This window comes from Notolepis coatsorum (genome assembly GCF_963971535.1).
Source record: "Notolepis coatsorum genome assembly, contig: SUPER_10_unloc_2, whole genome shotgun sequence".
NCBI lineage: Eukaryota > Metazoa > Chordata > Actinopteri > Aulopiformes > Paralepididae > Notolepis > Notolepis coatsorum.
In genome coordinates, this window is record NW_028174871.1 from 650,073 (window position 1) to 664,391 (window position 14,319).

The following is a 14,319-nucleotide window of genomic DNA, read 5'->3' on the forward strand; positions in this document are numbered from 1 at the left end:
TCATGAGCCTGATGCCACACAGCCACATTATCATGCAGCGGAGTCTCTCTGACATCACAAATCATCACATTTTCAAATGACTCAGTTCAGTGAGGGTGAATATTGTGAGAGGAGAATTGGAAGAATGCGCCAATATGAGAATTAGAGACATAGATCATATTAATATAAGTTCACATAGCTAGGAAACAATGCTAAACATTCAAAAAGGCCATTTATAAGATAGTTCCCCTTTAAACTATGCTCATGAATCTCTACCGATATTCCCCGTAGGTTTCCATGACGTCATAAGGATGGGACGCAGTGGTGGTGCGAGGAGGAGCGACGCCGGCGCCGGTGGCTGATAGGCCCCGCCCACCACCTATCCACTGGATCAATCAGGATCATGCACCTAGCCTCGGTGGGCGTCAGCAAGCTCTGCTTCCTGTTCTCCCTCCTGTTCTGTGGTCTGCTGCTGCTCCTGATCCCCGCCCTCAAGCCCTCGTCGCAGAGCCAGGGGGACGGTCTACCCCAGCCCCGGCCGCACGTCAGGCCCGCCCGGGCGGGCAAGGGGGGCGCAGCCAACACCCTGCGAAACCCCGGAGGCCTGGTGGTGCCTCTCTACGCCGGGGAAACGGCGTTGGCCACGGACCCGCTGCTGCACGGCATTTCGGCACGGCGGGGGAAACCCCTCGAGACTAAAGACGACGTTAGGAACAGTGACCACCACGGCCATACTGTGAACAGAGATGATGACGCCCAAAACGGAGGTCCCGGGAGGGGGGCAGATTCTCACGGAGGGCGGCCAGGAGGAGACTCTCTCCTGGGGGTACGGGGTGGTGGACCTGCGGGGGCCAGGTCCAAGGACCCTCTGGAGCTGAAGGACATTTTCATTGCGGTGAAGACCACCAGGAAGTACCACAAGTCCAGGCTGGAGCTGCTGTTCCAGACCTGGGTGTCCAAAGCCAAAGAACAGGTAAGCAGCAGGGGAGACTGGTTGTTGTTGTTGTGGTGGTATAGGGCAGTGGTTCCCAAAGTCGGGGTCGCGACCCAAAGGTGGGCCGCGAGCAGCCACGGGAGGGCCGCGAGATGATTAAAAAAACAAAAACAAAAACAAAAAAATAATAATTAGGCCACTGAACTTAGAAGCAGGCCAGGACAGTGTTTCTAGTTGTATTCTAAAATTATATTCTATTGTATTCTAAAATGTGACTATATGGTTTTATATTAACTTAATAAATAATACTTATTTCAACGAACATTTCAAACTAAATAACAGATTATGCACATAAAACGCTGAAAACAACCGAAGCAACAATAGTATTTTAATGAGGCTATTATTATTATCATTATTATTTTGCAACAAGTTAGCCCTCTCATAAATAGCACATATAAATGAATAACTAACTTGAACTAACTTAATAGGATTGAAGTGATATTTGGCTTAAAAAATCGGTCGACTGGCAAAAAAAAAGACAAAAAAAAGCCTGACGATGTGCATTGGGCCGCGGCTCTCTGACGCCTTATTTTCTGGGTCCCGGCCTGAAAAGTTTGGGAACCCCTGGTATAGGGGACAGGGTGCAGGCTGCAGCCTCAACTGAAGATCGCCCCCACGAGCATCTTATCACGTGCAGATTCCAGTAACGGTAACAGAAAGGGAGTGGTTTGGTCCTTTAGAGAGAGTTTGGTGTCTGGGTTTGGTGTTTAGAGAAAACACAACCTTCTTGGGCGATCACTTGTGTGGAGAGAAGCGACACCCTCGTCATTTCAACACGTTGACCTTACAGGGCAGACTGGTCACCGCAACAGAGTTAAATCAAGTCGATTTGTCAAGTCAAGTCGAGAGTTTTATTTGTCACGGCATCGTACAAGCATACAGTGAAATGCGGGGGGTCTTGCCCGCAACGATTTTGCAATAATACAATAATAAGAATAGGATGAGAATAAGACATTTGTGCAATAATACAAGTAATAAGAATAAGACATAACAGGTATGTATATGTACATAAAGTTTACAAAAAGCATGGTAAGACATGCTAAGGTCCTGTGATAGTGCAATACACTGTTAGCTACGGATGAGGCACTGGGTCTTACGTACACTACTATACAATGCTATACTATACAATCTATAGTTATACTATGTGTCCTTATGCTAGCTTGCTATATCCATCTGTTTACTATACAAGAACCACTCCCGTTCTTGTTTTTTTTTTTATTTTATTTTTTTATTTTTTAAACAAACACATAAACAAACATGACAACACACAATAAGATATACAAGCATTAGTTGACAGTGCACATCCAATGAAATCACATTTTAGTTAATTGTCATATATAGGATATACCCTTAATACCTGTTATCTAAAAACCTACACACATATGCTCCAGCTCGTACCCCCCCCTCCCGGACCCCCCATTGGATAATCCATCCATTTTCCCTCGCTCCTAACCAGACATTACCATTATATGCTAGCGTTCTTGTTTTTAAAGTGACCTTTCATTGTGTAAAAAAAGTTACCGTTTGGTGTGAGCGTGTGCAGCATGTGTGTGTGTGTGTTCATGTTGAAGTGACTGCTAGTGTGTGTGCTCATGTGTGCTTGTGTGTGGAGAGTTCAGTGTTCAGGACTCTGATGGCCTGGGGGAAGAAGCTGAGCCGAAGTCTCTCTGTCCTAGTTGCTGGTGTGCGCAGGCGTTTGCCTGACCGCAGCAGCTTGAACAGGCTGTTGTTGGGGTGGTGGGGGTCTTTCATTATTCTGCAGGCTCTGGATTTGCACCTCTTGTTGTATAGATTGATTGATTGATTGAAAAGTTTATTAACAGATTGCAGAATGGGTACAGTACAGTACAGCTCAATACATACAATTGTTAAGAGGATGCAGACCTGAGAAAGACTTTCGTCTTGTTTCCATCAGGGTCCCCCATTTTCAATTCATCATATGACACATGACATACAGATAGACAGTACTGCTACATCTATACATTTATGACATACCAGATTTTCAAATACAGTACTGTTTGTGATACTAAAAAAATCCAGAAGAAGAGTATATACATTTGACATAGAAACTGTGCATTGGGGGAGGTTGGGTAGGTGGGGTGGGGCTGTACATTGGAGGTGGGGGGGGGGGGGGGGGGGGGGGGGGGGGGGTTGGGTAGGGGGGGGGACACACTGTACATTGGAATACTGACATACATTTGACATGGAAACTGTACATTGGAGGAGGTTGGGTAGGTGGGGTGTGGTTGGGTGGGGCTGTACATTGGAATACTGACAAAGCCATGCTTGGTCTTTATTGTACAACTGGGTTAGGACATTTGTAGGGGCCAGTTTTGAATTGCAGTCTCCCGTAGGTGTTCTTTGAGAGTGTTTTTGAAGGTGGGTAGTGATTTACATTCCTTTACAGCTTTGGGTAGGGCGTTCCACATTGTTGTGGCATAATTGCGAAACGTGTTTAGTCCCTTGTTTGAGCCGAATCTGGGTTTTACATGATTTGTGGAGCTCCCTCTGGTGTTGTGATTAGAGTTGTTCCGATACCGATACCAGTATCGGAAATGCCGCCGATACTGCCTAAAATGCTGGTATCGGTATCGGCAAGTACACGTGAATTGTAGCCTCCGATCCCATGATGTAATTTATCTCCTGCCGAGTCCTGCGGAGAGTGAGGATTATAAAATGAACATGTTTTAAAGTGTGATGCTGTGTCATTTTAACAGCAGATACACTTTCTTAAATTCCATTGTCCCCGACAGTGCTGGTGTGACGGGGAGCTCGGACGGGATGTGTTTTGCTGGTGTTATGATAGCATTAGCTGGAAAGATAGCTAGTTGGAACAACATCCGCTTTAACGTTACATCAAATCAGATGATCGCCTGTCCTTTCTCCAGGACCTAACACTGTCCGTGACCGGCTATCAACAATAATGCACCCACGGTGAATTGTATAAGTAGCTACTGACTAGCGTTAGCTGACTATTACAAGTTATCAAATGTCAATGCGGGAAGACGAGCTAGGTCAGTTAGCTTAGCTTGATAACGTTACCGTGTCTAAAGTTGGTGCATAATCCAGCAATAATGGCTGCAGACCTGCAAGCAAAGTACAGCAAGTGCCAAAGGATAAGAGTCTGAGGCGGAGTTTCAAAAGAGAATGTTGAATATTTATTTTGCATCAAAAATCACAACATGAACGTTCTATCTCCCACTAGCTTACAGACTGAATAGGGTATATCTGCAGAGCCACTGAGTAGCGAGTGTAACACCGTTTAATGTCCGTGTGGATCATTGGAGTAGGGTATATCTGCAGTGCTGCAACCCATACTCATTGATTAATAATACTAATACAAATCTATACAATCACCTGTTGTTGAATAAATACCATTACTTTCTAGTTATGACTAAAAAAAACAGTATAACAGTATCTTAAAAAAAAAGAAAAAAAAAAAAAAAAGTATAATTTATATAATAATTTTTTTATTTAAATTTTTTTATGTATGCACTGGTATCGGATAAATATCGGTATCGGCCGATACCCAAAGCTTAGGTATCGGAATCGGATCGGAAAGGGGAAAATGGTATCGGAACATAGTTGTGATCGTGGTATTCACTGACCTTTGGGAAGTATTTTGACATGTACATGGGTACCTTGGTCGTGTAGTGTATCTTGTAGACCAGGCCCATTGCAAGTTGCTGTACTCTGTCGTCTACTCTAAGCCATCCTAGGTTGGCAAAGTGTGCAGGGGTGAGGTGGGTTCTAGGAGTCAGGTCAAGCAGTAGTCTGACTAGTTTGTTTTGAGATGTTTGTAATTTGGTTTTTAGTGCCTTTGAGGTGCTTTGGTACCATGAGGTGCAAGCATAGTCGTAGTACCCTTGAATGAGTGCTCCTGCCAGAGTCTTCAGGGTATTCTTGTTTACCAGGGAGGAGATCCGGTACAAGAATCGAGTTCGTTGATTGACTTTTTTAGTCAATAGGACCTGCAGGGGTGGTAGTGCAATACCCGTAGTACGCTCAGCTGAGCGCACCACTCTCTGTCTTCTTGTCCTGTGCCGTGCTGTTTCCATACCAGGCAGTGATGTTTCCTTTCCAGTCAAGATGCTCTCTACAGCTCCGGAGTAGAAGGACTGGAGTATCTTCCCCGATACTCTGAACTTCCTTAACTGTCTCAGGTGATAGAGGCGCTGCTTCGCCTTCTTTATGACTGAGTCTATGTGTGTTGTCTAGGGCTGTCCCTGACTAAGGATTTGGATGGTCGACTAGGATTGGCCAAAATTTGCCGTTAGTCGACTATTGGTCGACAAAAAAAAAATATATCGACTGAAGGCTTCTTGTCCTCTGCAAAAGCATGCAATTGGTCCACTGATGGATACATCTTGATATTTGTCTAGTCTAGTGTGTTCATTAGACGGGTGAAATCCTCTTTCAGTGCCTCTGTGCCTGTTTTCGTAGGCAGTTAGCCTCTGGTATGCGTGCCATTAGCGCTAGCCACGCTTCTAGGCCTCTTTTCTTTTGGAAAGAATGATAAAAAAAAATTATAAAAAAAGAATTTAATTTAAAAAAAAAAAAAATTATATTCTACTAAGAGGTTGGCCAGTCGACTACGGCTCCTTTCGACCGATTAGTCGACTAATCGATTAATAGGTCCTCTGAGATGTGGACCCCCAGGTACTTGAAGCTGCTCACCCTGTCCACGGTAGCCCCGTTTATCCTCAGTGGTGTGTGTGTGTCCCCTGCTGTCTCCTCCTAAAATCCACGATCAGCTCCTTGGTTTTAAGTTTTACCAATGTTCAGGAGCAGGCTGTTGTCCTGAGACCAGCGTTCCAGTACCTCAACCTCCTCCCGGTAGGCCTTCTCGTCGTTGTCCGAGATCAGCCCCACCACCACCGTGTCGTCTGCGAACTTCACTATGGAGTTGGAGCTGGGGGACACTGTACATTGGAATACTGACATACATTTGACATGGAAACTGTACATTGGAGGAGGTTGGGTAGGTGGGGTGTGGTTGGGTGGGGCTGTACATTGGAATACTGACAAAGCCATGCTTGGTCTTTATTGTACAACTGGGTTAGGACATTTGTAGGGGCCAGTTTTGAATTGCAGTCTCCCGTAGGTGTTCTTTGAGAGTGTTTTTGAAGGTGGGTAGTGATTTACATTCCTTTACAGCTTTGGGTAGGGCGTTCCACATTGTTGTGGCATAATTGCGAAACGTGTTTAGTCCCTTGTTTGAGCCGAATCTGGGTTTTACATGATTTGTGGAGCTCCCTCTGGTGTTGTGATTAGAGTTGTTCCGATACCGATACCAGTATCGGAAATGCCGCCGATACTGCCTAAAATGCTGGTATCGGTATCGGCAAGTACACGTGAATTGTAGCCTCCGATCCCATGATGTAATTTATCTCCTGCCGAGTCCTGCGGAGAGTGAGGATTATAAAATGAACATGTTTTAAAGTGTGATGCTGTGTCATTTTAACAGCAGATACACTTTCTTAAATTCCATTGTCCCCGACAGTGCTGGTGTGACGGGGAGCTCGGACGGGATGTGTTTTGCTGGTGTTATGATAGCATTAGCTGGAAAGATAGCTAGTTGGAACAACATCCGCTTTAACGTTACATCAAATCAGATGATCGCCTGTCCTTTCTCCAGGACCTAACACTGTCCGTGACCGGCTATCAACAATAATGCACCCACGGTGAATTGTATAAGTAGCTACTGACTAGCGTTAGCTGACTATTACAAGTTATCAAATGTCAATGCGGGAAGACGAGCTAGGTCAGTTAGCTTAGCTTGATAACGTTACCGTGTCTAAAGTTGGTGCATAATCCAGCAATAATGGCTGCAGACCTGCAAGCAAAGTACAGCAAGTGCCAAAGGATAAGAGTCTGAGGCGGAGTTTCAAAAGAGAATGTTGAATATTTATTTTGCATCAAAAATCACAACATGAACGTTCTATCTCCCACTAGCTTACAGACTGAATAGGGTATATCTGCAGAGCCACTGAGTAGCGAGTGTAACACCGTTTAATGTCCGTGTGGATCATTGGAGTAGGGTATATCTGCAGTGCTGCAACCCATACTCATTGATTAATAATACTAATACAAATCTATACAATCACCTGTTGTTGAATAAATACCATTACTTTCTAGTTATGACTAAAAAAAACAGTATAACAGTATCTTAAAAAAAAAAAAAAAAAGTATAATTTATATAATAATTTTTTTATTTAAATTTTTTTATGTATGCACTGGTATCGGATAAATATCGGTATCGGCCGATACCCAAAGCTTAGGTATCGGAATCGGATCGGAAAGGGGAAAATGGTATCGGAACATAGTTGTGATCGTGGTATTCACTGACCTTTGGGAAGTATTTTGACATGTACATGGGTACCTTGGTCGTGTAGTGTATCTTGTAGACCAGGCCCATTGCAAGTTGCTGTACTCTGTCGTCTACTCTAAGCCATCCTAGGTTGGCAAAGTGTGCAGGGGTGAGGTGGGTTCTAGGAGTCAGGTCAAGCAGTAGTCTGACTAGTTTGTTTTGAGATGTTTGTAATTTGGTTTTTAGTGCCTTTGAGGTGCTTTGGTACCATGAGGTGCAAGCATAGTCGTAGTACCCTTGAATGAGTGCTCCTGCCAGAGTCTTCAGGGTATTCTTGTTTACCAGGGAGGAGATCCGGTACAAGAATCGAGTTCGTTGATTGACTTTTTTAGTCAATAGGACCTGCAGGGGTGGTAGTGCAATACCCGTAGTACGCTCAGCTGAGCGCACCACTCTCTGTCTTCTTGTCCTGTGCCGTGCTGTTTCCATACCAGGCAGTGATGTTTCCTTTCCAGTCAAGATGCTCTCTACAGCTCCGGAGTAGAAGGACTGGAGTATCTTCCCCGATACTCTGAACTTCCTTAACTGTCTCAGGTGATAGAGGCGCTGCTTCGCCTTCTTTATGACTGAGTCTATGTGTGTTGTCTAGGGCTGTCCCTGACTAAGGATTTGGATGGTCGACTAGGATTGGCCAAAATTTGCCGTTAGTCGACTATTGGTCGACAAAAAAAAAATATATCGACTGAAGGCTTCTTGTCCTCTGCAAAAGCATGCAATTGGTCCACTGATGGATACATCTTGATATTTGTCTAGTCTAGTGTGTTCATTAGACGGGTGAAATCCTCTTTCAGTGCCTCTGTGCCTGTTTTCGTAGGCAGTTAGCCTCTGGTATGCGTGCCATTAGCGCTAGCCACGCTTCTAGGCCTCTTTTCTTTTGGAAAGAATGATAAAAAAAAATTATAAAAAAAGAATTTAATTTAAAAAAAAAAAAAAATTATATTCTACTAAGAGGTTGGCCAGTCGACTACGGCTCCTTTCGACCGATTAGTCGACTAATCGATTAATAGGTCCTCTGAGATGTGGACCCCCAGGTACTTGAAGCTGCTCACCCTGTCCACGGTAGCCCCGTTTATCCTCAGTGGTGTGTGTGTGTCCCCTGCTGTCTCCTCCTAAAATCCACGATCAGCTCCTTGGTTTTAAGTTTTACCAATGTTCAGGAGCAGGCTGTTGTCCTGAGACCAGCGTTCCAGTACCTCAACCTCCTCCCGGTAGGCCTTCTCGTCGTTGTCCGAGATCAGCCCCACCACCACCGTGTCGTCTGCGAACTTCACTATGGAGTTGGAGCTGAACTTGGCCACACAGTCATGTGTGCATAGTGAGTACAGCAGGGGGCTCAGAACACATTTGAACGCTAGTTCAGTGGACATGGTCCTCCTAGTCCACTTAGCAGCCTCTAGTCTCTGGGTTGACTTAACGAACGGGTTCCCTTTAGGTTACTGGTAATAGTAAAGGTGTCAGTTACCCTCTCTGTCAACAGGACATAATATTTGGACCGCATCTCTTTAACGCAACATAAGCATGATTCATATAAACACATTCCTCTGTGTGTTTATTGCCTCCTGTGGTAACAGTGTGAAAAGAAATGCATTAAATAACATCAAGGTCACTTGTATATTAAGGCTGTTGGCTTTTTATTTATGGAGGTTTAGGTTTGTGATAATGTCCATGAAATTACTTTGGCTCAAGTCTTTCATAAAAGCTCTGTTTGTCTTCGGTTCGTTCCTAATTCCTATCAATCTTGGGTTGTTGTGGGGGTGGGGTGTTCCCCTAATCTCCGCATACATTCCTTCCAAGCTAATGTGGTTAGAATTTGCCCTTGTTGACATTCAGTGGAGAAATAAATCTTTACCCCACCCCTCATCTATAATCGCCATAACTTCAGCAATCATAAAAAAAAAAAAAAATCATAACTCATTTTAGCCACAATCGCCGTTCAAGTGATCACCCTTGAAGGTTAAGGCGTGTGTGTGTGTGTGTGTGTGTGTGTGTGTGTGTGTGTGTGTGTGTGTGTGTGTGTGTGTGTGTGTGTGTGTGTGTGTGTGTGTGTGTGTGTGTGTGTGTGTGTGTGTGTGTGTGTGTGTGTGTGTGTGTGTGTGTGTGTGTGTGTGTGTGTGTGTGTGTGTGTGTGTGTGTGTGTGTGTGTGTGTGTGTGTGTGTGTGTGTGTGTGCTGGATGGAAAGGCATGTCAGCTGCTTTATTTTGTATGGTTCAGGCGGGTATGCAATGGGTGGGGAAACTAAACCACATGTGTGTGTTATGTGGGCTGTTCAGATGTGTGTGTGTGTGTGTGTGTGTGTGTGTGTGTGTCAGGGGACCCCGGGGCCTCTTGGGAGGAAGTTCCACAGCAACCCGAGAGTGGGAGACACATGTGCTAGAGCACTCCGTTGTGTTTGCTCTCTCAATGCAGGAATCTCTGCCCCCCCCCCCCCCCCCCCCCCCCAACCCCACCCCACCCTGCACACACGCACACACACACACGCACACGCACACGCACACACACACCATTCCTGTGCATGAAAAGTCCCCGCCGGGCACCGGCTGAAAAGTCGGGGTATGGACGGACGGCTAGAGTGAATAGAGAATGGAAGAAGGGGTGTGTGGGTATATAGAGACGGGGGGAATGTAAGGCAGAGGCGGCGGAGGGGGGTCTAGAGATGGTATGTCATCGATCGGGGGGGGGGGGGGGTGAGGGGGGTGAAGGGATGAGGCGGAGGCTGGGGGTAGAAGAGAATGGGAGGCAGTTAAAGGTGGAGGGGGGGTTGGGGGAGTGGATTGGGTGGTCCTGCTCTGAGGGAAACTGGTGGGGGAGCACAGCGGGGCGGACAGACCGACTCACCGGGGGTCCGGGGGTGATGAGAATCCATATACGCTAAAAAGTTTGCTCTCCGTCTCCATGCGTATAGAATTGGCCTTCAGCAGGGTATCTTTGTTGTGTGGAAGAATAGACTTGCTATGTAAAGCGAACTGCTAAGGTGGGACCTGCACTGCACACACTGCACAGGGTTAAAAATGGAGAGGCACATTTAGTGTTATTATTACATAGCGCTTGTATATTAGATTCGATTAGATTCAAATGTATTGTCGTCATCATACAGCACAAGTACAGTACAAGGAAAATAAGTTTGGCATCCAACTAACCAGAGTGCAAATGTAGCAGTAAAGTGCAGTGGTAAATAATATACAATACAGGTGATTAAACTGGCTATAAAATATATGATTTTTAGCACTACTGAGTATAGTGCTAATCAGATGTATGTACAGAGTTGTAGTATTAATATGTACAGTGATACAGGTATAAAGACACTATGGTATAGTAAGTCATACTGGCCAGCAGTGTAACTAGTAAGGGATATGTACAGATGTAGATAATAGTAATCCACATATATGTAAAAACATATATTTTTCTTACCACGGCATCCGCGTATACAATACGTGGCCTGTGTCACGCCTGTAGCTTTTTTTTTTTAAACACATTTTGACAACTTCATAGTAGTACTGCTTGAGGCCACAGTCCCAAACGCAGGTCCTCGAGTGCTACGTCTTGACGTCTCTAAGTAGCCGAGGGATGGAAAGAAATGAAGAGTGGCTCTGTTTTTAGAAGCCATAGAAGCGATTAGTAATAAGTCTCCCCCCTCCGTTCGAGACAATGAGCCTCAGTGTTCAGAGCGGGAGGATTTGAGTCGAGCAGCAACATACTGTCCCAATTTAGCCGCCTGAAAAAAATAAAAACTAAAAAAGGCAACAGTCACAGAGAGGCCTGGAGAACCTCCCGGAGGAGGAGGCCTCAAACCAAACCAGTTCCATTTGTGTTTACACTAAGCGAGATCTCATCGCGGCGCGCGGCTTCTAAAGAAACAGTCCGTCGAGAAAGGTGATCATTGTGTACTTGTCCTGTTAATTGACGGGTCGCTTGCGCTAAAGTGTTGGGATGCTGCTAGGTCTGCGGTCTTGGTTATTTTAGTGCTCTCGGGGTCAATAAAGTCTAGCCACTCATCTTTACGAGCCCCTGTAAAAAAAAGAAGAAAAAACAACAACTAAAAAAGAAAGAAAAAATGCTCCTGATTTGTATTCAATAAAGGAATGCGTCTGGTCTGTTATTTTGACGAATTTTCTGAATCCACGTACGGTGGACGGCGGCTAATCTCGTCCTGGTGGGAGACGGGACACGGTAGCTATTTGATAGGAGCTGAAGGTCAAGTAAAATGAGGCCTTTGACCGTCTGGCTCATTTGTTGGTCCATGAAGTTTCAAAGCATGCCTGCTGGGTTTATTTGGCCTCAGTAAAACGTGGAGGAGTCGAGAGGAGGGAAGGGGGGGGGGGGGGGGGCGGTGCATCTCTCTGTCTGGTACAATTATCTGCCTTAGAAAAGTGCTCGGGGCTAACCTCAAGTTATCATGCCATGCACGAGGCCTTTCTAAGAAGATAAGTGGAACCACTGAGTCATAAGGAAGGTGCTCTCTGGAAAATATTCCAGGAATATCTCTTCTCGGCATGAGTGCAGGCTTGCGGGGGTGGGGAAATGTCATCTGAAATGGGGGGCCTTCGTTGGATAAAAGACCAGATAAAATCTATGTTGTTGTTGTTGTTGTTGTTGTTGTTGTCTTTTTTTATTTTTTTAGTCCTGAAAAGATATAATTTCCCTCGACAGCAGTACTGGCAACTCTGCCGGCATTTGCCTGTGACTAGTGATGCACCGATGTGAAAATTGTGGCCGATACCGATAACCGATATTAATATTGCTGTTCTGGCCGATACCGATATTTACCGATGTCGATATCTCTGTATAGAAAACACTTTTTTATGATAATCAAATAAAGAGCTATTTTCCAAAACGCATAATTTTTTTACTTTTGTAACTTATTTTCAGAAATGACTGATATTTTGAAACTATTTAAGGCCAAAACATGTTTTTTTTTTCTTTTTTTTTTTATATCTGCCCTATCTTGATATCGGACCGATACCGATGTGTAAAAAAACTGCCATATCGGCCGCCGATATATCGTGCATGACTACCTGTGACTAATGTGTTGTGTTTATCACGGCCTGTCAAAACGTTGCATTGGCCAGTGGCAGGCAGCACCCCTGTCCCGCCCAGGATCTGCCAAAACAGTCGGAGAGCCAAGTCGACGACGACGTAGCGATATAGGAATGAGGTTCATTCTAAACCTCAAACCTCCCGAGTTCCAGATTGAGCACAGACCCGTCATGCCGTGAAAGGTGATTTATGGCCCTGCTGCTGGCGAAGGGCGCCACACGCTACCTGGCTGGCTCTCTTCAGGAGGGGTGTGTGCTCTTGTTTGGGCATGGAGGGCTCCTTCTCTCTATTGGCTCCACTCTATTGTGTGTGTGTGTGTGTGTGTGTGTGTGTAGGGGGGTGTGTGTGTGTGTGCATGTATAAGGTGTTTTTATGTGTTTGTACACGTTTGTGTGTATTTGCATGTTTGTGTGAGTTTAAATGCAGGATTGCCTTGAATTGCCTTGTGTGTGTGTGTGTGTGTGTGTGTGTGTGTGTGTGTGTGTGTGTGTGTGTGTGTGTGCAACATGTGCGTGCGAAGCACAGACACACCTCTCTCATGCCTGCGGTGGTCTCTACGCCAAGCCTGGCACAAATGGTCGACGGCCGTCAGCCAACACACACACACACACACACACACACACACACACACACTCACACACAGGAAAGAGAGGACGAGAGGACGTGCCATCAGTCAGGAGGCTGACGGACGGACAGGAAGAGACGGAGAGAGAGTACGGAGGATGAGAGATTGATGATGATGATGATGATGATGATGATAATGATGATGATGATTGAACAAAAGAGGGAAGGTTTGCCACCGCTGGGACGGATGCACAGGACTGGAGAGAATTGGGAGCTGAAGCAGGATGGATGGAGCAGAGGACGACAAGTGGAATGACGAATGATGAATGTAGTTTGGGCAGCGGGGGAGGTGTGTGTGTGTCTGTCTGCACGTACACGCGTGTGCGTGTGTGTAAATACAGTTAAAATACAATACACTGATTACAATACACTGTTAAAATATACAAGTTACAATACAATGTGTGTGTGGCACCTAGGGAAAAGTGTGTAGCCAATGCCAAGATCGAGAGCCTCAACAATATCATGGTTTAATCGATAAATCTGAAATATTCTGTTTCACCGACCACATTGTTATTTGTCCTTCAGCAAATTAACCCCGGCATGCAGAAGACCCCTTTTTAAATCTCGGGGTCTTATTAAAGAGCAAAAGGATATTTGTTATTATTATTATTATTATTATTATTATTATGAGGATAGTAGAGATGTGCCTGCCAAGAAACAAACATAAAAAAGAAAGACTAATCTAATACTTCTAACGTTTGTGGTCCAGATTAGAGATGGTCTCGTAGAGCCGACCCAACAGCAGGCAACGTTCTCTTTCTCATTCACTCCATCTCCCTCTTTCACTCTCTCTCTCTCTCCCTCCCTCCCTCCCTCCCTCCCTCCCTCCCTCACTCTCTCTCTCTCTCTCTCTCTCTCTCTCTCTCCCTCCCTCCCTCCCTCTCTCTCTCCGAGAGTACATGCTCGGTACACATTCACATTCACACACAAGATAGGACTGGGTAAACAATGGTCCGGTTCATTGTGCCCTTGGGGTAGCCTTGTGGAGGGGCCTTTGTGTGTGTTCATGTGTTCACGTGTGACTGGCTTGCTCTGTAAGGTGGGAACAGGGTTCACACTGTGTCTTTGTCTCCTTCCAGACCTTCATATTCACGGACGGCGAGGACAAGGCTCTGAGGAGCAGAGCAGGTAGGTTGGAGTTGAGTAGGGCCGTCCCCGACTAAGCAGCACCTTCATAGTCGGCTAATAATAATAGTCATAGGATTTTGTTTTTTCATTCATGCAATGTTATTTCAACTCGAAAATGTAAAATGTTCAATGGCATCGAGCAGACAGACAAACATAATAAATACATGATAAATACAATAGACGATACAA

General features: G+C 45.3%; 1 protein-coding gene across 1 annotated transcript in view; it reads left to right on the forward strand.

Annotated features, from left to right (window-relative positions):
* Positions 1 to 14,319, forward strand: part of rfng (RFNG O-fucosylpeptide 3-beta-N-acetylglucosaminyltransferase) — a 34,026-nt gene that overhangs the window by 2,486 nt on the left and 17,221 nt on the right. The window contains exons 2-3 of the mRNA XM_084338397.1: positions 271 to 952; positions 14,082 to 14,130. Of these exons, the coding sequence (XP_084194523.1) occupies positions 383 to 952; positions 14,082 to 14,130 (619 nt within the window). The 5' untranslated portion in view covers positions 271 to 382. The remainder of the gene's footprint in view (positions 1 to 270; positions 953 to 14,081; positions 14,131 to 14,319) is intronic.